The 23,211-nt window shown below is 38.1% G+C and overlaps 1 protein-coding gene across 3 annotated transcripts in view; it reads left to right on the forward strand.

The window, feature by feature from the left end:
- The window catches only part of LOC124605128 (tyrosine-protein phosphatase 10D), a 344,674-nt gene that overhangs the window by 197,634 nt on the left and 123,829 nt on the right, over nt 1-23,211 (forward strand). For all 3 annotated transcript variants that reach the window (XM_047136608.1, XM_047136610.1, XM_047136609.1), the window contains exons 2-7: nt 10,214-10,457; nt 10,660-10,766; nt 14,331-14,505; nt 21,453-21,556; nt 21,761-21,863; nt 21,949-22,117. In XM_047136608.1, the coding sequence (XP_046992564.1) occupies nt 10,214-10,457; nt 10,660-10,766; nt 14,331-14,505; nt 21,453-21,556; nt 21,761-21,863; nt 21,949-22,117 (902 nt within the window). The remainder of the gene's footprint in view (nt 1-10,213; nt 10,458-10,659; nt 10,767-14,330; nt 14,506-21,452; nt 21,557-21,760; nt 21,864-21,948; nt 22,118-23,211) is intronic.

Here is a 23,211-nt window from a genome sequence, read left to right on the forward strand (position 1 = left end):
GGGTGGATGTGCATCTTGTTTTAGACGGCAAAAGTTGTTCATCAACTGTAAGATAAGGTTCTGCTTTATAGCATGACACGCACTGTTTTCTATGAAAGCATTACAAGTATCTGAGACAAGAGTAAATTTGTCAGCCTTGAGGCGTTCAGATCTAGTGGACTTGGTGTCAAACCTCATATACTTAATTATTTCGATAGCTCTGTTTCGTCCCATACTTTGTCTGAAAAACGGAGGACCCCTTACTGTTTACCATAGGCTTTTGAGAGGGAAATTTTTTGCCCCATACAATCCTCTTGCATGCATTATGGCGACAAAAGCATCCAGTCCTTCATTGTCTACCGAGCGAGGTGGCGCAGTGGTTCGACACTGGACTCGCATTCGGGAGGACGACGGTTCAATCCCGCGTCCGGCCATCCTGATTTAGGTTTTCCGTGATTTCCCTAAATCGCTTCAGGCAAATGCCGGGATGGTTCCTTTCAAAGGGCGCGGCCGACTTCCTTCCCCATCCTTCCCTAATCCGATGAGACCGATGACCTCGATGTCTGGTCTCCTTCCCCATAACAACCATCTTCTTCAGTGTCTACTGTCCAGGAACTTGTGTTCGACGACGAGCCTCAGCTTTAGTACAGTGCTTGATGTGGCGCATCATGGAAGCACTGAAAATTAACCGCCAAGCACTAAGAAGTTTCCCACTTTGAATTTTCCTTTTGGCATATGACGTTAATCCTGAGCTCTCCTGCAAAATGTTATGGCTTTGTAGACGACCTGAAAACATATGAAAAAAGGACAGTATTTTTATATCGTGTAATGTACTGATATTATATGAGTATATCTGTTATTGTAATTTTACAAACTAAAACATACACAAAGAGCAGAAATATTACTGACCTGCATTAGAACCCACTGATACAATTTTCCACACGGTCCTATCTTTTGCTGTTCTTCAGTAGGTTGTCCAGTATTAGCTTTTGATGGACATCCGGGGGAAGCAAATGTTGTCCGGGTTGTTGATCTTATAGAGCTAGAATTTGGAACATCAGAAGGCATGCTGGATGTAGAAGTTTCATTTTCCCCTAAATTTAGCGGACAACTGTCCTGGACTGTGTTTACATCATCACATTCGTTGCACGAATCACATTCTTCATCTGCACACACTGGGACTACTACACTTTCTTCAGTGTCCTGATCGCTGTCGGAAAACTCAAATTCTTCACCTGAACTTTCATCTTCTATTTTTCTCAGTTCTGCTAGTATTTCAGCGTCTGTTAGCCGCTTCTTGTATTCGTAGCTCATGACTGCAGGGACGACTCTCAGATACCGTCACAGCAGACAATAACTGAAATCCAACTAAAACCCAACAGTCAGCGCTGGATTGAATGACATTGTTGTCGCATATTTGAACAACAAAGGGACAACAGTTGATGTGGTTTCATACGCAGTATTGCAAAGAAGTAGCCTCTAGATATAGAGAAATGTTGGAGGGGCCAAATTGGCCCGCTCCTTCTAGGTGGTAAGCTTCATATTTCACAACCTAATAAAAATAGGACACTCCAAAACGCGGTGGTTAATATTTTATATGACTGATGAAAAGTCACAAAATATCAAGTCAGTCGAACTTACGATTTGCTCAGAAAACAAGTGAAAAGATCGAAAAGGGGCCAGTTTGGCCCCTCGGTCCTCCTAGTGTTAAACCAATCGCGAACAATTGTGGCCCAGTGACATCGGTGCATAGTCATCCATAAAAATTCCATCGTTGTTTGGGAAGATGATGTCCATGAATGGCTGCAAATATTCTCCAAGTAGCCGAAAAAAACCATTTCCAGTCAATGATCGGTTCAGTTGGACCAGAGGACCCATTATACACAGTCCACACCTTTATGGAACCACCACAAGCTTGCACAGTGCCTTATGGACAATTTGGGTTCATGGCTACGTGGTGTCTGCGCCACACTCGAACCCTACCATCCGCTCTTACCCACTGAAATCGGGACTCATCTGCCCAGGTCACGGTTTTCCAGTCTTAACGTCCAACCTGTATGGTCGCGAGCCCAGGAGAGGTGCAGCAGGCGACGTCGTGCTGTTAGCAAAGGCACTCTCTTTGGTCGTCTGCTGTCATTGCCCATTAACGCCAAATTTCACCGCGGTGTACTAACGGATACGTTCGTCGCACGTCCCGCATTGATATCTGCGGTTATTTCATGCAGTATTGCTTGTCTGTTAGCACTGACAATCATACGCAAATGCCACTGCTCTCGGTCGTTAAGTGAAGGCCGTCCGCCACTGCGTTGTCCGAGCTAATGCCTGAAATGTGATGTCCTAGGCGCACTCTTGACACTGTGGATCCCGAAATATTGAATTCCCTAACGACTTTCAGAATGGCATGTTCCTTGCGTCTACTTCCAACTACCATTTCGCGTTCAAAGTGTGTTAATTCCCGTAGTGCAGCCATAATCACGTCGGAAACCTTTCCACATTAATCCCCGAGTGCAAATGACAGCTCCGCCAATGCACTGCTCTTTTATACCTCGTGTACGAGATACCATTGCCATCTGTGTATGTGCATATCGCTATTCCATGATATCCGTCATCTCAGTATATACGGTACTACAAAAGCAGCTTCTCGTAAAAGTTGAGAAAGACACTGTGGAAAAAACCAATGTTATGTGTACTGTGTTGAGTCGAAATCAGATACTTTTCTACTCTTGTGATGATAAACGTTTTACAACAACTACTTCTTCAGAATTAATCATTTTGGTAGTTTTCTTATGATGTAGCCTGTTCGGGAAAAATCTTTTCGAACTGAAACTGGTATAGTTGGAGTTACACAACTATGAACTAAATTTCGTGTCTGTTAACTGATCAGAAAATTTGCGAACGTAAAGCGGAACCTGAATGTACGGGACGTATATTTCACTGTTACTACTAATTCTAGAAGTACATTGCGATATAACATACTGTTGTATGTTTCAAATAGGCTACCGTGACAAACAAATAAAGAATAGTACGGTTTTTAAGTCTGCCATACTCTTGTCATCTGGCGCATTAGTCTCAGCTATCTCATTAAAGCCACCTACTATGTCTAAATATCAGAGTCATTACCTGAGAACCATTATGTGGCGTATTGTATAACTGACCTTACGACGCTGTTTCCAATTCGCCCTCTACCACAACACTCGGCCACATTTTCGCCGCGTTGGTTCGTTATGTTGAGCAACAGGGCAAACGTAGGTAATATGGCGAAGCGAATATTGTTTTAGATGCATGACTGCCAGCGACAAACAGCTTCAAAAATTTTACGATTAAACAAATATTATACCGCTTTCTCCAAACTGGTATTAAAATCAGGTTACGTAATTAACTTTGGTTTTTTTTCTTTTTTTTTTTTTTTTTTCTCCGAGTACCAGCGTCAAGAGGAATTTTCGATACTAGCCTTCGGCTTTGACCAATGACATAATGCTGATAGTCGCCGTGACGTCATTGCTGCTTGCTTATTTTTAAAGTAACTTCGTTATAACATTAATTGTCATACATTCGTTGGTTTCGAAGGAATTATTTATTTAATCTCTGCTGGGTACGAAAAACAAAATACTGCTACCGTCTAACATTTTGTCCAGTTATCAGCCTCTTTCCCTTTATACATAATTCGTACAGTTTGTCGTGCCACTCGATTCGTTTTCTTTGCGATAAATAGTTGCAATTCTTCATGTGATAACTACGTCGATTGACTGTCAATAAGTACGCATATATTTGGATGTACGTGTAGCAGTCTCCGCATAAGCTATAAACATGCTAGCTAAGATTTGTGAACGATTTTTTTTTTTTTAGGTAGTGCTGTATGTCGTCTCCACTACAGCTTTAGAGCTGCGGTTCTCTGTAGTTTTTTTTCTGGCAAATTATTACAGTTCTTGTCAAACCCCTTTTCGATTTACTACTGAAACTGGGTATCAAAGTCACCTTTTGAACTTAATGTAGCTAAACTTTATTTTCCAATACTAGTTACGATTTTACGATGAATAATTTTTTAGTTCGTACTGAGCGTCGTGTCAAAAGCTGTAGAACTTGTTCATGCGATACTTGATTGATTTCTCCTGTTTATATGTGATTGCAATTCGAACATTTTATTCCCTTTGCAGTAAATTATCGTAATCAAAACTGTCTGTGTTATTGTGTTTCAAAATATCTCCAACGGTATGACGTAATAGTCGCCTTGTGCGTTTACGATGTTTGACGCATTTTCAGTAGATTACCTTCATAGTGTGTTAACCACCGCGAACTGCATGGCAGAAGATACGTCCTATTGTACCAATTATTAGGGTTTCTTCCCCTTCCATTCACTTATCGAGCGCAGGAAGAATGATTGTTTGAATGCGTTTGTCAGCGATATGTAGGGGGTTGTAGTGTATTCCTAGTCACCATTTAAAGCCCGCTATTGAAACTTTGTTAGCAGACTTTCTCGGGATGGTTTATATCGCCTCTGCAGACTGATTGCGCTTCCCCAGTATTCTACCAATTAACCGAAGTCTACCACCTGCCTTACCCACAACAGAACCCGTGTGTGAGCCCATGTTCACTGCGTCACTGCTTAAAACCAGCCGCTAGTATCGCAAATTTCCCCTTTATCGTTGAATACAGTAATAATTTTTTTCTGTCTTTTTCATTAATTGACAATGAGTTTTAATTACTTTTGGACGGGCGCTAATGACTACGCCATCTCAAACGTAGTCTAAGAACTAAAGGCAAAGTGTTTTCAAAGGTGGGAGCTTGCATGAAAGCGGAAAACAAATTGTGAAAAACTTGTCGCCCTATAGAAAAAAAAAAAAAAAAATGTTCTGGTGCAGATATTGTTGCTCGTGGTAGCTGCACAGTCTGACACCCTGTCACCGTTAGTGCACCCTCCTTTACTGAGTTTAGAGACTGCTGCTGTGAGAAGCGATTTAATAATTCACATAGCTATAACACCCATATTTTGTCATTATGGTGGAGATCTCACTGTACTCATAGTACCACTTAACTGTTATTATTATTCTAATATTATGCATTTCTATCCAAATGGGCAGGGCCAGCTGTCACAGAGCTGTCAATCCTTTCTAGCTAGATAGTAGCTTGCTGTGAGTGGTGCAAAGGAGTTCAAATGGCTCTAAGCACTATGAGACTTAACATCTGAGGTCATCAGTACCCTAGAACTTAGAACTACTTAAACCTATCTAACCTAAGGACATCACACACATTCATGCCGAGGCAGGATTCGAACCTGCGACCGTAGCGGTTGCGCATTTCCAGACTGAAGCGCCTAGAACCGCTCGGCCACACCGGCCTCAAAGGAATTCCCCAGTTTGGTAAATTTGAGACGGGATTACCAGTTCGGCACATACCTGACAAACAACGGGAACCATATCAAAAACCTTGGTTGTCTAATCGCGCTCTCCAGGGAGACACTGGATGCTGGAAGTCGCAAGTGGTCGTCAGAGTTCAAGACTTTGGAAGACATTCGTTGTTTTGGTTTGCTACCAACCGTAAACCAGCATATTGTGCAGAGTACACTGGTATTGTTGGCCCCCATTCTGTGTTGTGCTGAGTTAACGTTTCCCGTTTACTAGCTGCACGTGCAACATGTGCTCTCGTATACAAAAGCAGTGCTGTCTCCCAAGTTAGTACCTTCGATTTGTGCCTTTTCAGAAATGGGCGTATTTCAGAAGACATGTCAAACTTATTGCTGCAGTGCGTCTGGATCAGCACGTCGATCACGAGTGGTTATAAGGAGGATTGTTACTGCAACTATCGCCTCACCAGTTCCTCGCCCCAAGAGACTTATCTGGTCACTGTCTTGAGCATATGCCCTAGCTTATTTTTAACGGCCGAGTTTAACCGGCTGGAATTTCCGTGTCCGAGTGAAATAATGGTTCATTCTGACCACTTGAATTCAGAATGCCCTCACGTAATATTTCAGACAGAAAAGAGAATCGCAGGCGTGAAGTTCAGAAGATGAACAGTTGTAATTACATATCACAAAAAACGAGGGATGGTGTTAAAACCCGTGTTTCTCCGCGCAGCGGGAGATGTTCTTCAGGTATGACCGCGATATTATCTATCCCCCGTTTTGCGTCCGGTATTATCTATCCCCCGTTTTGCGTCGCATTGCCATGCCCTTGACTTTACCTGACTCACGGTGAGACGAAGGACTGCCTTGCGGCGGTTTCCCGGATGGATCTGTCAGCAACGGATATATCGGCCGGCAGGAACTACGCCGTGATCCTCTCCAGCACCTGCGCAGTCCCGGAACGTGAATCCACCATCTCCCATCTCAGTTGTCGTATTAGAAATTACGACTACACGATAACAGCGACGGCTCGGCTACTTTGACCACTGACGTTTGTTGCCAAAAGTACGAAAACTATCGCAGAATCAGCGTAACAGCTCATGCATCCAAGCTGCTGACAAGAATAACATGGAGAAGAATGGAAAAGAAAATTGAGGATCTATTAGACGACGAATAGTTTGGCTTTAGGAAAGGTAAAGGCACGGGCACCAGAGAGACGGTTCTGTCTTTGCACTTAATAATAGAAGAAAGACACATTAATTGGATATGACGCCCAAGGAAAAGCGATAGACAGTCTAAAATGTTTCCAGAATGAAATTTTCACTCTGAAGTGGTGTGTGTGCTGATATGCTTCGGTGTAAGATGTTTCAATATGTTCGAAATTCTCACAAAAATAGTGGGTAAACTACAGTGAAAGACAGATAATATACAATATGCGGAAGAGCCAAGAATGAAGTATTGTTATTAAAAATGATGTGACACAGGATGTAGTCTTTCACTCCCCACTGTTCAATCTGTACTTTGAAGAAGCAATAATGGAAATAAAAGAAAGGTTCAAGAATGGGATTGAGAGTCAGGGTAAAATGATATCAGCAATAAGATCTGCTGAAGACATTGCTGTTCTCAGTAAAAGCCAAGAAAAAGTACTGCAACTGTTGAATGTCATGAACAGTCTAATGGGTACAGAATATGGATTGAGAGTAATCCAGAAAAAGGTGAAAGTAATAAGAAGTAGCAGAAATAAAAATAACCAGAAACTTAACATCAAAATTGATGGTTTTGAAGTAGATGATTTAAGAAATTGTGCTACCTCAGAAGCAAACTAACCTACGGGGGACAAAGAGGCAGACATAAAAGGCAGACTAACACAAGCAAAGAGGACATTCTTGGCCAAGACAAATTTACTAGTATCAAGCATAGGCCTTAATTTGAAGAAGAACATTTTTGAGATGTAAATTGGGAGCACAGCATTCCATGTTAGTGAATCGTGGACAGTGGGAGAACCAGGACATGAGAGATTCGATGCAGTTGAGATGTGATGCTACAGAAGAATGTTGAAGGTCAGGTGGACTGATAATGTAAGGAATGATGTTTCCCATAGAATCAGTGAAAAAAGCAATGTGTGGAAAACAGTGACAAGAAGCAGAACACAATAAAGGTCATATGTTAAGGCATCAGGGAATAACCTACTTGGTAGTAGAGGGAACTATAGAGGGGGAAAAAACTGTAGGAGAAGGCAGAGATAAGAATTTGTTCAGCAAATAATTGAGGGCATATGGCGCAAGTGCTGCTGTGAAATGAAGAGGTTCACAAAGGAGACTAATTTTTCGTGAGCCAAATCAAACCAGTCAGAAGATTGATGACTCAAAAGATCCTGTGAACAATCAAACAAAATTTGTGAATGGACTGGGGATTTCTTGATAAAGAAGAGGGGCACAGCATGTTGTCTTGGATGTACTGTCGTCGAGAGAAGTGGAAGTAATGTCAGGCATGAACCAGTGAAGTGTGTTGGGACACTTACTGACCATTTAGTATAATTAAAGACCTTTCAGGTGATATTAATAGTAACATCAGACTTTTTTATCAGATGATACAGTTATCTATAATGTTGTGCTATCTGGGAGAAAAAACTGCACTAGTATTCAGTCAGAGCTTCATAAGATTTCATTCTGGTGAAAAGACAGAATGCAAAAATGTAATATCCTGTAACTACAATATTAATGATTAACAATTTTGAACCAGTCAGCTTGTACAAATATCTGGGGGTACCAATTTATAGGGTATGAAATGAACCAATCATGTAGGCTTAGTCACAGGGGAAGCAGGTGGACGGCTTCAGTTCAATGGCTGCCTACTGGGTGGTGGTGGTAAATTAAATAAATTACAACCAATAGTTGAGTATCTAACATAGGTATGTCAGTGTGAATTTAGAAATTACTGATCCATTAGTAATAAATAAACAATTAATGGAACACGACTGAATATAATCTTTCTCTTTTTATGTTACTCCTAGGATGTGTAAAGACATTTAATGGGCATTCCAACAGAATCCAATTAATTCAGTCGTAACTTTTAGTAACTGTTAGCAAAACCTTAGTCCAGGATTTTGTGGGTTTTCTAAAATACTGTTTGACATTTGTATGGATAAAATTGTTACAGGAATGGAGAAAGAACAAATATTTTAAACAAAAAAACTGTAAACAATATATTTTTACTGATGATCAAGTATACTGTAAGTTGACTTGGAAGACTGTCACTCAGAAGATAAGTGAATAAAAAAAATTGGAAAGCTACAACATTAAGATTTCTGTACATAAAATGAAAGACTTGCAAATAGAATCAAACTGCTATGTATAAAACGTCTTGAGCATTCCGACTACTTCACAAATGAGTTAATATGTTAAATATTTGTCATTAAGCATGTAAAACCTGTATGACTGAAGATATGTGGCCCTAATAACGTTGATTTTATTAGTTCCAGATTACTTACCCATAGACTAATAAAAAAGACAAAACCAAAACTGGTAAACAGTTTTAAGATAGGCTACCTCTTCACACACTTATATATTTATCATGTCATATTTCATGAACCATCTGCCATACAATAATAATATAAACATGCAGGGATATTCAGTGGTACAAGTGGATAATGTCTGCAGAATGTGTTGCAAATGGAGTTAGTAGCAAAGAAGTAATAAATTACATGTCATGCCTGATATTGGAGTTTTACTACATGAACAGTGAAAATATAATGAGCAGTAAACTGTTTTCCTTTCTTTATTTTGTGGGGGATGTCAGAAAGTAAAAGCTTTGAAAATGTTTGAAATTCTGTGTGAACTTCATTGGAATTCACTATGTGTTTTCACTCTCAAAAACTGGAGGAATATAGTCTGGGTAATTTGCGTGGTTTGAGTTATGCCACCTCAAGACATAATTGTAATACTTGGCTTATATTGTTAAATATTTTATGTAAAATTATACTTAAAATTATACTTCTTAGTGAGTAGACAAAGAGAGCATTTTAAAATTTTGAATTCGGTCAATAATTGTATGAGATACTGAAAAAATAATTTATTGTTGACTCTGGAAAGTGTTAGATGGACATTCTGCACCTGGGACATGGTGGCCATTTTAGCCTTTTGGTAAAATCTCTCATAACACATGTTTAGAGAACTACAAAAGTTCAGCAGGTTAAATGGGTACATAAAAAGGAGTCTGAGGCTGTATAGGGGAACATCTAAGAATAAGATATTTTGTAGTGTCAAAAACTGCAATACAGTATGTTAGTGAAATGTGGGTTCTGAGAGAAAGTGGTAAAATAAGAATAAAAATGAGATTCCTAAGCTTTATTTTAGGTGTAAGATTCGAGACCAGATTAGAAGTGTTGACACATGCAAATCACATGTAGTTGCAAGTAATGTAGTGGAAAATGTGAAAACCTAATGACATGTAGTCAAATACACTCAGAGAGACTACCACTGTCAACATTCTGAAATGCACCAAGGAATAGAGATACTTGAGAGTGTGAGAACACGGGGGAGAGCATTTTTTCCATTGACTTTGGAATGAGGCTTAACCCAAACCGTGATTTGGAAGCAGAACAACATGATGATAATTTAGCTATTGGGATGAAAGGATGTGGGAATGGGAGATTTTTGTACCTGCTTACATTGTTGTTTTGTTTTGTTGTGTGTGTGTGTGTGTGTGTGTGTGTGTGTGTGTGTGTGTGTGTGTGTGTGTGTGTGTGTGTGTGTGTGTGTTTGTTTGTTTTGTTGCCACCTACTCTTCACTTGTGACACATGTCTATCATGATTTCCAATTATGTGCTTGCAAAAGATAGTCTAAAAAAGTCATCTGTTTATGTACCTGACAGAATGCCTTTCTTTTATGTTACAGTTTGCAAGCTGTGCGGATCTTGCAATCCAAATCCCGGGGAATCTCAGTCAAGATGGGCTTTATCGTTTAGACTACTCACCGCCACATGGGAAGCCGGCACCAAATACTACAATTGCCTCAAAGGATATTGGAGACGTTATAGAATTTTCTCAAGGTCTTCCTGGCACAAAATACAACTTTTGGCTGTATTACTCAAATTCCAGCTTCCAAGATCTGTTGACGTGGACAGCTTCAATCACAACAGGTTAGTTACCTTCCTCAAAATGTGGGAATCCAACTGTATTTCACACTGCTTTGCATCACGCTGAAACATTGTAGAGTTGTATTATTCATTTTTGTATAATTTACATTTTTTTAATGCATGTCATTGTAAACTTCTGAAATAATGATTTTGATCCACACAAGCTGACACATTATATTAAAAAAGAAAATTATGTACTCTTCAGCACCTGATGCACCAACCAATCTTTCTGTAACCGTCCATAGTGGTAAAGTGACTGATGTATCTTGGAGTCCTCCACTTGTTGGCCATGCCTCGGGATATAAGATTAAGGTACAGTACCAGAAAGTATTTAAATCAAGACTACAACTCATTAGTTGTGTTGGCATAAACAAAGAATATCTTTAAATTTAAAAGCTAGAGTGAACCTGTTGAAAACTTACTTATGTTTTAAATTTTGTTTTTAGTCAAATTTGTATACTTATGCCATTGTATGCATATAAGATGGGGACAAATATGTGAAATCTCTCACTGAAGTATGGGCTAACCTTTTGAAGTTATTGATATTTTTTTATTATAATACAGCTTCTTCCTCTTTTTCTCTTTCTATTTCATATTATGTCATCCTTCCTTCTTCTCTTTGTGTTATTTTCTGCTCTATGCATTATCAAGATCAAGTGAGGTTTTGGTGGTGGTGGTGGTGGTGGTGGTGGTGGTGGTGGTGGTGGTGGTGGTGGTGCTGCTGCTGCTGCAGTTGGGAGATAACTGTAAATCTTTTCAGGAGTGAAGTTAAAGTTCCCATATGGCCATCCTGATTTTGGTTTTCCATGATTAACTTGATTTATTTCGTCTGAATTGGCTGATGGCATTTTCAGCTGGCTGTGGCCAATAACTTCCCACAAAGGTTTTACATTGAATAAAGCCAGCTTCAGTAATGTCAAAATTCATGGAATCTTGAAGTTCGACTTCCCCGCCAAACCTCTCCAGACATTCTTACTATGGTCCCAGTTCCTAACTTCTCTCAAATTTAATAATAATCTCCTCCTGTACTTTAGCTGGTTTTGCATTTTCATTCTTCAATTTCCAACTGATCCTGCACATACTGGCTTCACTTTTTCTCATAGATGCCAGTCTGATTTGCCTTTCCCTATATTTTTCTTTTGGTGAGGGCAGTTTCTAGTATAACATTCTTTGATCCGCTTGTCCTCGAACCCCCCCCCCCCCCCCCCCCCTCTCGGTTTCATCATCTTTATTAATAGCTCATGCCCGTTTTCTTATAACTATGTGTGCCGTCTCTCTGCCTGTCTTCCTGCCAGCACAACTTTGCTGCTTTGGTGTATTAGTGTTTCACCTATTTGAGAGTTTGGCTGTGATGTGATCTGTCAGCCCTGCACTACCCTCGAGTTTTGTGCAGTTCTCTAACAACTTCATTAAGTCTCATTGTGTAGGCCTATCAGAATTAACTTTATCCCAAAAAATTATCTTAAATTTCTGTTTGATTCCTTATGTGTAGCACAATCCATTATAAAAACATTGTATAAAAGTTCTGTTACTGACCATTATTCTCTATTGTTGTTATCAAGAACAATGATTGGAATATTTATAATTCATGAGGTTGCTGCGTTAATCCAATGTCACATAATTGTTTCTTTTAAAATCTAAAGTATTCTGATTTGTCACAATGATTTTTATGTTCTTCGTTGACAGTTTCCTGTTTTCACACCTTGTTTGTTTCTTTGTGGCTGTTTTGTAATATTCTAAAAAAAATTATTTTTATTTTGTTGTTTACAGTATGAATGAATAATTTTAAGACCTAACATAAAATCGCTTTTCTAATTTCACTTATGACCTTCACATATACCAGTTTCTTGCAGTTATTTGTGAATTACATGTGTAATATTATTGTTAAAATTTTTTACTTGGCTGAAATGTTTCATTTGCATGTTCTTTCAGTATTATTTCTTACAAGCTAAACTTTATTCCTAATGCGTTCCTTTATGCAGGTATGTGCATAATTTCTGGCTTTGTACTGGTTCTTACTTTTTGCTACCTCTTTCTTTAATAATATTCCTTATTGCTAAGCATTTTCTGTAGTCTGTCTGCTACATATGCTCTGTATTTTTCATTTTTGTTGAAACATCTAAACCTTTTTTTCTGTATACTGGGAAACATTGTTCGATGGATCCTTTAAATGTCTGTACAGGGGATGCAGCCTGGTCATTTATAAAGTTATTGCTACATCATGGAATTAATACATTATGTAAAATAAGTGATATAGGACTAAGAACTAGTTTTAACACATTTTCATACCTGTAGATGACATTTATAGCAACTTCCAGAAATATTTTGGAAATGTATGAATCTGTCCATTTTGTAAAAGCTCTACAGTATTGTAAAATACTATTAATGGGGCTTGGGACAATTAAGTTACCAAACAAATCTGAATCTGTGAGTGTTCGCATTATGTACTGCACACCTTGATATTTATTGCTTATTACTTTATACAGTGTTAGCAGCTAACTACTGTACTGCACATCATGTGATAGGAACACACTGTATTACAACATATCATCTGCTAGTACAGAAATGTTTTTAGAGAATGTATTCGACATTCGCTGAGCTCAATTTTTAGAAACTTATTGAGGAATTTTTGAAGTCATGTCAACACATGTAATATAGACTCTGCCCCTCACATATAGCTGTTTAATAGGGCATAAAATGTATTTTTTTTCCCCACACCAATAAATCTTCGCTGCCCGGTACCATATTGTTTTGTGCTCGCTCTCATGATGATCATATATGGATATGTGAGTGCATGTCATACTTCAAGAGTTTCATTCAAATTTCTGTATCCATAAGTAAAATAATCCTAACAGGGGTGCAAATTCTATTCTTTCTTCAATTTGCACTTCTGTTTGTGTGTTTCTGTGAGAAGTGAGGACGTAATCAGCCCATAAAAGGACCACACATTAATTAAAAACTGCATCTCATGATTTTGTTTAGTGGTTAAAGGAAGTTGCATACCTGCACTGATGTGAATGATCACTCCATCTCTTAAAGATTATCAGGCCATTCAAACAGCTGTTGAAATCCCAGAACGAATCTTAGACTGTGCAGCAGAATGTGCACTATTTCGAAATTTTTGACACCTTAAAACTGTGTGCTGAACCAGCGCTCGAGTCCAGCACCTTGCCTTTGGCGCGAAGTACTCTCACTGATTAAGCACTATGAAACCCACTCAAGACCCGTAACCTGTCCTTACACCTTCCCTGGCATCTCTGTGGAAGGTACTGCCAACAGCTTGTTTCAAATATAAAATCATATATAGAGAGAAGTCACAGTATAAATAACAAACTGACAGATTAAAACTGTGTGCCGGACCGAGACTCGAACTCGGGATCTTTGCCTTTCGTGGACAGGTGCTTGTTAGTCGTGCTTGGGTAGCTCAGTTGGTAGAGCACTTGCTCGCGGAAGGCAAAGGTCCCGAGTTCGAGTGTCGGTCCGGCACACAGTTTTAATCTGTCAGGAAGTTTCATATCAGCACACACTATGCTGCAGAGTGAAAATCTCATTCTGGGCACAGTATAAATAGTTTGAACATTGATTTAATTATTTTTACAGTTTTCATTTGGTTTCAATACTCGTACATCTAAGGAATCTTGGCTGGATTCATAGATATTTACTAACAACTGTTCATGACACAGAAATCACTTCTGAGCTACATTGTCCTCTCATTTGTCATCCATGGCAATTATTTACTCTTCAGTTCTTGTTCCTTGGGATAATGATTGTTATTGCAAAGTGCCAACTTTATTATTGTATTCTCTTATTGCATTTACCTTACTTTTGATGTTATCATTGTATTTATCATTTGTTGAGTTATGTTTTTCTCTACAGGTTTTGACTATTGGAGACTCAAGGGAACCCTCTCGTGTTGTACTACAAGAGGAAGAGACTGGTCTGCATTATCGTTTGCAGAATCTCACACCTGGTGGCTCATATCAAGTCCAATTGCTAACTGTTTATGAAGGAAAAGAAAGTCTTGTATATATTTCAAGAAACTTTACTACAAGTAAGTAACACTCCATAACCGTTAGTCAGCATTAGTAATGCTGTGGCAGTTCTAATTATTCACTCCCTTTCATGTCATATGCTGAAATGTAAAATTTAAGGAATGTTCCTGCCCATTTATTATTATGAAAAGGATAGGTTGCTACCTACCATCTTGTGGAGATGTTGAGTTGCAGACACACACAACAAACAGACTGCACTCTATCCTTCTCATAATATTGTCATTATTCCATAGTGTATTTTCTGTTATTGGATTTTGCAGTTTCTCTTGAGTAAATATAATAGCAACAAATTTCGTCATGGAATATGTGTACAGGGATGGCAGAATTAGGATTCCAAGACATGTCACAATGGTTGAGCAATTACATTGGACACCTCGACCTAATCATGTAGCACTTTTCCCTCATTGTTTTACAATGCATGTAGCATTAACTCCACAAGATGCCAAAAGTAAAACCTTTTTAAGCGCCACATACAATTCACAGAGATTGATAAAGCTGATGTGTTTCTCAAATATATTAAGATGCAATTTGGAAGCATTGAGGCAGTGCATTGGGGTCTGGCTGGATGTGAACGTCATCTCCTGCGCGTAGTGGACAGACAAACAGATGCACATTGCCAGACAGTAATTTCTGTATCATTTGATAATGAAAGATGATGACTGGCTTATGACACCTGTTTAAGAATACCTCCCCAATGTGCCTGAAAAAGTGGCCTGTTGGCAAGTGGAATGCATCATCTGCATATGGTTTTTTTACATACTTTATCCCTGCCATCAGTGTGCACCGAAACTTGTCATCTTTGTGATCTGTTACCAGTGTTAATGATCCTGTATACTACAACATGGATAAAGGTACAGATGTAGTGGTAGCTTCTGTTTCCTGTACAAGTGAGGAAATCGTTATGAATGGCATGACATCTTCCCGTTGTACACTTGACTGTCATGCCACTGTTCTGTGCATTGTCTGATAGCATCTTAGTAATGTCCAACACTCCAAAATATACCATCCTCTTTGGAGATGGTAGTGCTTCTTTTCCAGCACAGCAGCTATATCTAATGCTCTTAATCAGTGATGAATAACTTACAACAAAATATGTAGTGCAATGATTGGAAAAAGAGGTATTAAGGAAACATTAATAGGAGCCAGAATACAATAATAGAAGTTGTTGGGAATGTTATATGCTGGATCCATCTACTGGAGGAAAGAGAAAGTAGAAGAATCTTTTTATGAGTCATGAGAATCGCGTTAAATTTATTGAGAATTTTGCAACAATGAACATCTGCTACATGTATTGGAAGGCACACTGAAATACAGCTGCCAGTACAAGCACTATATTTTGTCAAGCACAGTGGGTAAAGGTACAATATAGTCCAGAAACACAATAATAAAAAAAAACATTGGAGGTATGATTTAAACAACGCCTTCAGTCACAACTTTTTCATGTTTTATTAACTACACAATGCATTTCGGACCCTGTGGGTAGATCGACAGGTTTTATTTGTATTAATACACGTTTCATTTCTTCTCCTGAATGAGGTGAAATGCATATTCCTGTAATGAAAAGGTTTAATGCTAGGTTATGAATTTCGTAAGTCGAATGTGGAAAATACATGCAAGACAATGGAAAATGAACAGTGTAAACTTACATCCTCACCCAAGGAATGCATTTTTAATGTTTTAGTGCCGGAAAACATTCTTTTCTCTGTCATTTTAGCGCATGTCACTTCATTCAAGATGTACGTTTGTACACACATGTTTATAAGCACTTCACAGATGTTTTTGTACATGATGTTGCCAAAGATGAATTTATTCATAGTGCTAAAGATATAACTATTAAACAATTGACGTATGCAAGAAATAACTTTAGAATAGGTTTTTAAAATTACTGAAATAACTATTGCTTGTGAAATATGTTTGGTCATTTAACATAGATTCTGGTTTCTTGATTTTGTGGAGGTATATCTCCAGTTGTTCTAACAGACTTTGGGTCTTACCATTGGCTTTGTTATGTAGTATTACCAAATTATTTTCTAGACTGTTGATGACATGTTTCGTTTGCAGCATATGTTGTGCAATGACTGATTTTTCGTAATTCTTGAGCCTGAAAGCATTTACATGTTCTTGAAAACGGGTCTTGAAGTTTCTGCCTGTTTTCCCTACATCGTAGGCAGGACAACTGGGGCATGATACTTTGTACACTCTGCTGTTGTAGTATGTGTGTGTATTTGATTTTACATTATGGTTGAGTAGGTTTCATAACTTATTATTGGTTGAGAATGCAACTGTTACATTTGTTTTTCTTAAAAGGTTGGCGATTTTTTGTGATGTGGGGCACAGGTATGGGATACGAGCGAATAATTTCTCTTCTTTCACAGTGTGTCCATTCGTTGTCTTGCTTTCGTGTATTTGTCTGCCTAAATTGTCAATTGTTTTGGCTGTGTAGCCATTGCTGATGGCAATGCTCTTTATTGTATCTGTCTCATTCTTGACAGTGTTTCCTTCTAAATCAAGGGAGTGTACTCTGTGTAGCATGGACCTAAATGCAGCATGTTTCTGTGTGGTAGGATGGCATGATGAGTTGTTCAGTGTTATGTCTGTGTATGTGCATGTTCTGTATATGCTGAACTTGTGGTTTTGTTGGTGGTTGGCGATTTTAAGATCCAGGAAGTTTATACTTTCATTGTCCTCATGTTCAATTGTGAATTTTATGTTTTGGAGGAAAGAATTGAATACTGCTAGTAGTAATTTGAGCTCACCTTTTGTTCCATCAAATAGCAGCAAGGTGTCATCAACATATCTCCAGTAATATAATATTTTACTTTTGAGTCTATTGTCTTCATTAAAGAACTTACTTTCCAGATGATTGAGAAATATGTCTGCCAGAAAACTTGAAATGCTACTGCCCATGGCGAGACCCTTATTCTGTTGGTAAACTTCCCCATTAAATGTAAAGTAAATGTGAGACGTTATTAGCTGTAACATGTCCTTGACTTCTGATATTTCTGCAGTTGACAATGTTTTATGTTTTATTAAGTTTTCAAGGATTATGTTTATTATTTCTTCAGTTGGTATGTTTGTAAATAGGTTAGTTACATCAAAAGAGGCAAACATGGCATCTGCAGGAATATTTATGTCCTTAATTTTAGTTGCTACTTCATTTGTGTTCTTAACTGAGTATGATTTATCAAATGTATAGTACTGTTTCAGAATTTAATTCAGTAATTGGGAGACTTTGGAGGCAGGTGTGTTTTTAGAATTAACAGTGGGTCTTAATGGAACATGGGGTTTATTGGTCTTAGGTTGAGTTCTTAGTCTTGGGGCTGTGGGGTTCATTAAAATGAATGTTTTTTGCTTGTTTTTCTGTGAAGAGGAAATTGTATTTATTGACCATTTTTCTGATTTTGCTTTGGAATTTTATTGTTGGATCTTGTTTGAGCTGTGCTATGTTGTTTTCAGAAAAGAAAGTCAGTGTTCTAGTGATGTATTCATCTTTGTTCATAATTACTACAGAATTGCTTTTGTTAGCTTTCAGAACCAAGGCATTGCTATTATTGAGTTTCATGTTTATGCTCTTTACTAGCTTTCTCTCTTGATAAACTGCTTTGGAGGTTTCATTATGGTTACTTATGCTTTTATGAATAATTTTATTTATGTTGTGTGCTAAGACAGTCTGTTCAGTCAGCTAAATTAGCTGCTTTTTTAGTGTGTATGATGAGATTTTTGAGGTCATTGTTACTTAATCTGGGTTTTACATTGTGCTTTAGCCCTTTCCCGAGTAAACTGTGTTTTGTTGGATGTTTAGTTGTTCTGTTGCTGACGCAGTTTTAGTTGCAAGGCTTTTAATTTCTTTAGGTGCCTGTGTGTGATTTCAGTCTGCATTTTGTTTACGATACTTTCAACATTCTCTTCAGCAGCTTTTAGTTCTAATAGGTGTAGTGTATTAGCTAATTGTAAAAATGTGTTATAACAGCGCTTAATAATATCTTCTTTCTTCTTATACTGAGCTTTAACTCCATACTTCATCCACATTTATATCACATTTCCTTTTCGCAATCTGGGCTGCAGCTTTTCCTTCAAAGTGTATAAGAATCATAATTTGAAAAACTTTTGACTACTAAAGTACCTGCAAATGTGGATAAGTAGTTGACCACATGCCCTCTTTGACAAATGCTATTTACTTCACTTTTTAAACAGATAAAGAAGCTTGCAGTTGCTATGCATCCTAGTTTCATGATTTCTAATCTATATTCGCAACTCTTGATGGCAGAACTTTATCATCCAATATTTCTCAAATTCTTTGTTGAAAAAATTTTCACTTCTTTTCCTAACAATATTATGAAAAGGAAACTTACTTCTCACCATATAGTGGGGATGCTGAATCGCGTAGAGGCACCACAAAAAGACTCACAATTAAAGCTTTCAGCCGTTAAGACCTTTGCCAATGCATGCATGTGCGCGCACACACACACACACACACACACACACACACACACACACAAAACACTGCAGCTCAGGCAACTGAAACCACACTACACTGCTAATTATGCTTTCATTGGCAGTGTGGTTTCAGTTGCCTGAAGTTGTTTGTGTGTGTGTGTGTGTGTGTGTGTGTGTGTGTGTGTGTGTGAGAGAGAGAGAGAGAGAGAGAGAGAGAGAGAGAGAGAGAGAGAGAGAGAGAGAGAGATCTATTGTTGACGAAGGCATAACGGCCAAAAACTTTAATTGTGGGAGTCTTTTTGTTGTACCTATCTGCGACTCGGCCACTATATGGTCAGTAGCAACTTTCCTTTTCATAATTTTCTTACATTCTGTGGTGTCACCGCCAGACACCACACTTGCTAGGTGGTAGCCTTTAAATCGGCCGCGGTCCGGTATTATACGTCGGACCCGCGTGTCGCCACTATCAGTGATTGCAGACCGAGCGCTGCCACACGGCAGGTCTAGAGAGACTTCCTAGCACTCGCCCCAGTGGTACAGCCGACTTTGCTAGCAATGGTTCACTGACAAAATACGCTCTCATTTGCCGAGACGATAGTTAGCATAGCCTTCTGCTACGTCATTTGCTACGACCTAGCAAGGCGCCATTATCAGTTGCTATTGATATTGTAAATAATGTACAGACAAGAGCTACATTCAACATTAATGGATTAAAAGTTAAGTATTCCACCAAGTACCACCTTTTTTTCTGAAGTCTAAATACCTTGTCATGTTCCAGACCTCACACCAGCCTGCATGAGCTTAAACGCATGCCTTTCGGCTTCCTCCAAACCCCATGGGTTGACTCCTGCCAATCCACAACACATTCCATCCTGGATTTTCCATTGTTTCACTTTCTTTTTTCATCAGACTTGGGTAGAGGCAGGAGTCTGATGATTTCCATAAAGATGCCTTTTGTGGATAGCATTTTTTCAGGTGTAACATGGACTTTGAAAGATGTTTTCCGGACAGGTTTTAATACCATGGATTTACTGGCGTAACTGTAACTTTTATTTCTGTGAGAAGGAAGTGATTGCCTCGAGTCTTTTGTCCTGTAGATATAATTTTTATTTTCCATGAGTACTGTAAAGAAATCATGTACTAATTGTAAAATAATGCATAATTTGATGGTAGGAAATGAAAAGCTTGTGACTCCATCCATCTGTGAAAGCCTCTTAATTCCAGTAACTTTTTATGAAAGAGAGATTTAAAAGTGCATGGATTTCTTTTAAGCTGTCAATACCTAGGCTTCTTCTGTGTAGTTACACGTGTAGCAACGTTTTATGTATTACTTTATATTATTTTTTAAGAAACTGTCTTTGCTTCTCTTGTAAAATTTGACAAAATGGAATTTGAGGTACTCATTGCCTACCATCTATATATTGCAACCACTGAAATGTGAATTGCTTTTATATTTTGTGATTATATGTTTAGCAGTGCATTGTGTGTATGTCTGATACTATTTGAAAACAGTGCTTGTGAACAAAACATGGCTTAACATTACTCAGATAAACACTAAGTTGAAACATTAAAGCCAAGGTTACCTGACACTGTGTTCTTAAACTCAAAAAATCGATGGTGCAAACTAATTCATTGAAGCATAGCTGTTTACTACATGATGTTTACCCTTTATTGTCAAAGTCAGGCATACTGTGAAAAAATAGCTATAGCACAGGTTTGAGGATTATGACATACTGATGTCAATCATCCTCACAAAATATGAAGTTTGTATCTTTACTGTTACTTTATGTAGTAATGGCATGTCGAAGGCAATGCTGTCACCAACCTGAGGTTGGTTTCAACACTACAATACTATTCTAGTCACGATCAAATCAGATACAATGTATCCCTGCCTTTCTCTGACCTTCAAACTAACTTACCCAGTCAGGTATGAAGTACCTACAGTTTGATGTAATCCATAAACCATAACACAATTTGACATTTTTTGCTTATATGTGTCATTGCTAGTGGTGCTAAATAACAGAAAAACATCCTAGAACTGATGGGGAACTGAACATCAGACTTTTGGTATTTGCCATCAATATTTATCCACATAACCACCAAGTCATTTGCATGCTATGAATAACCAAGCAAAAAGTGTGTATGTTGAGTTGGGTTGCTGTTACAAGAAGTAATCATTGTATGTATACATATCAGCTTAACTAATGTGCAATTTTATTACTTTATTTCATTATGTGATTGACATTTTATCACTGTTGTATTGATATGTTGCCTTTAAATCTGCGGGGGAAAGTCAGAGTTAGCATTCTAGGAAGTTCTTATTGTTAGTAACACACAACTTCAATAACTTCTTGAGCTGTTGTTTCCTATATCTGCTTCGTAAATTTGTGACACTTCCATGGTTTGTTCATGATACGTGTATAGGTTCACCAAGCATCCAACATACCTATTTTCCATATAAGAGAAATTTATATAAAGGGTACAAGTAACACACATTTTCCTTTTTTAGAACCTAACACACCAGGAAAATTCATTGTTTGGTTCAGAAATGAAACTACATTACTGGTCCTGTGGCAGCCACCATACCCACCAGGCATATTCACACACTATAAGGTCAGTTGTGACAAACTCACTTGTCTTTTTCCTTTTCCATTTTGTATTTTGTTTACCATCATACCTTTCCATGCTTAATACTTGAGTAAGGAGTGTTCTCAGTGAATATTGTCACAGTTGCTTGTGTATATATTTTGCACATTTGTGTATTAATTTACTGATAAATTGTTTTAAAAATTACATAATAGCATTGTTGTTTTGAAGGTATCCATTGACCCTGATGATGCTGTGCAGAGTGTTTTGTATGTGGAAAAAGAAGGTGACCCTCCAGGGCCAGCTCAGGCAGCTTTCCAAGGACTGGTGCCAGGTATAATGAGGCTTTTTTAAATCCTGTGCATTTGAATATAAATTTATCCTACTGGTTAACAATGTTTTCTGTTACTTTTTTCTAGGACGAGCATACAATATTTCTGTACAGACAGTGAGTGAAGATGAAATATCAACACCAACAACAGCACAGTACAGAACAGTTCCCCTAAGGCCTCTAAATTTGACATTTGATAGATCTTCTATAACAGAGACATCATTTAGGGTAGAATGGCAGCCTCCCAAAGGAAAGAGGTACTATTATTGCTTTTTATTTGTATGTGTCTGTTCGCATAATTTGCTTGTATGTTTTGTCTTTTGAGAAAGAATAGGCATAAATGGATGTGAAAATACTGAGGTAGAGAAAATAAATTTCTTGGAGAAGAAGAATAAGAAAAATCCAGCAACACCTGCAAGGGTAGAAAAAGAATGTAACATAAGCCACGAGAGGACAGGCTGATTTTCATAACGCGGCTGGGTGCGTGGCATTTTTAATACACATGTAAAAAAAGCTGTTTTTATATTACTAAGGTAAACATGTATTAGCAAAATCACAGTTTAATCTTAGTTTAACTAACCAATGATAAAATAAACTTTTATTATATGAGCTAAATGACTGTTTAATTAAATAATAATAATAAAATAAAATAAAATTTAATTGTATCACTCTGTTGCCTTGTTCATGTGCTGTCACACAGTAATGACCCACTTGGAGTATTAAACGGTGCAGTTGCATTAGGTCCCCACCTAACACTTATTCAACTACTAATTGTCTCGCAGGCAACTGCCTCATTAGGGGATTGTGCTTGTAACTCAGAATATGGGCCATTTTCTTGCACGGATTGTAAAGTTTTTCTCACCTGGCTCGCTGTTTCTTTTATATTACTGCTGCTCTCTTGAGCGTGTAACGACACAGATTATCACTGTTGCCATTGTTAACCTACAGTGGAATGGTACGAAACAATGTTATTTGTGGTTGGCGCACTTCACATGTAGATGTGTCTGCTCGAGGGTTAATTACAGTCTTCAGAATCGGGGGTTCCTTCATCTGAGAGCTGGAGATGAGAAGTAAGAGAAGAAGAGAAAAATGATGTAGCAACAGATTTATACTGACTTTAGGGTGCAAAGTAAATCCATTTAACTGTAAATGTTAACACAGTCCTTACATACTGTATAGAATGCTTATGTAGATGTATATGGGGAGGTTTCAGAGAGATTTGTGGTGAAACAAGTCTTAGGAAGACATGTTTCTGTGAAGACGTTTTACAGCTGAGTATTTGCTGTAGAGGTGGGAATTTGAAAGAAAAAGTCATTTCTACCATTCACCGTGGGAAATATGGTGATAGAGC

Source organism: Schistocerca americana, chromosome 3, assembly GCF_021461395.2.
Source record: "Schistocerca americana isolate TAMUIC-IGC-003095 chromosome 3, iqSchAmer2.1, whole genome shotgun sequence".
NCBI lineage: Eukaryota > Metazoa > Arthropoda > Insecta > Orthoptera > Acrididae > Schistocerca > Schistocerca americana.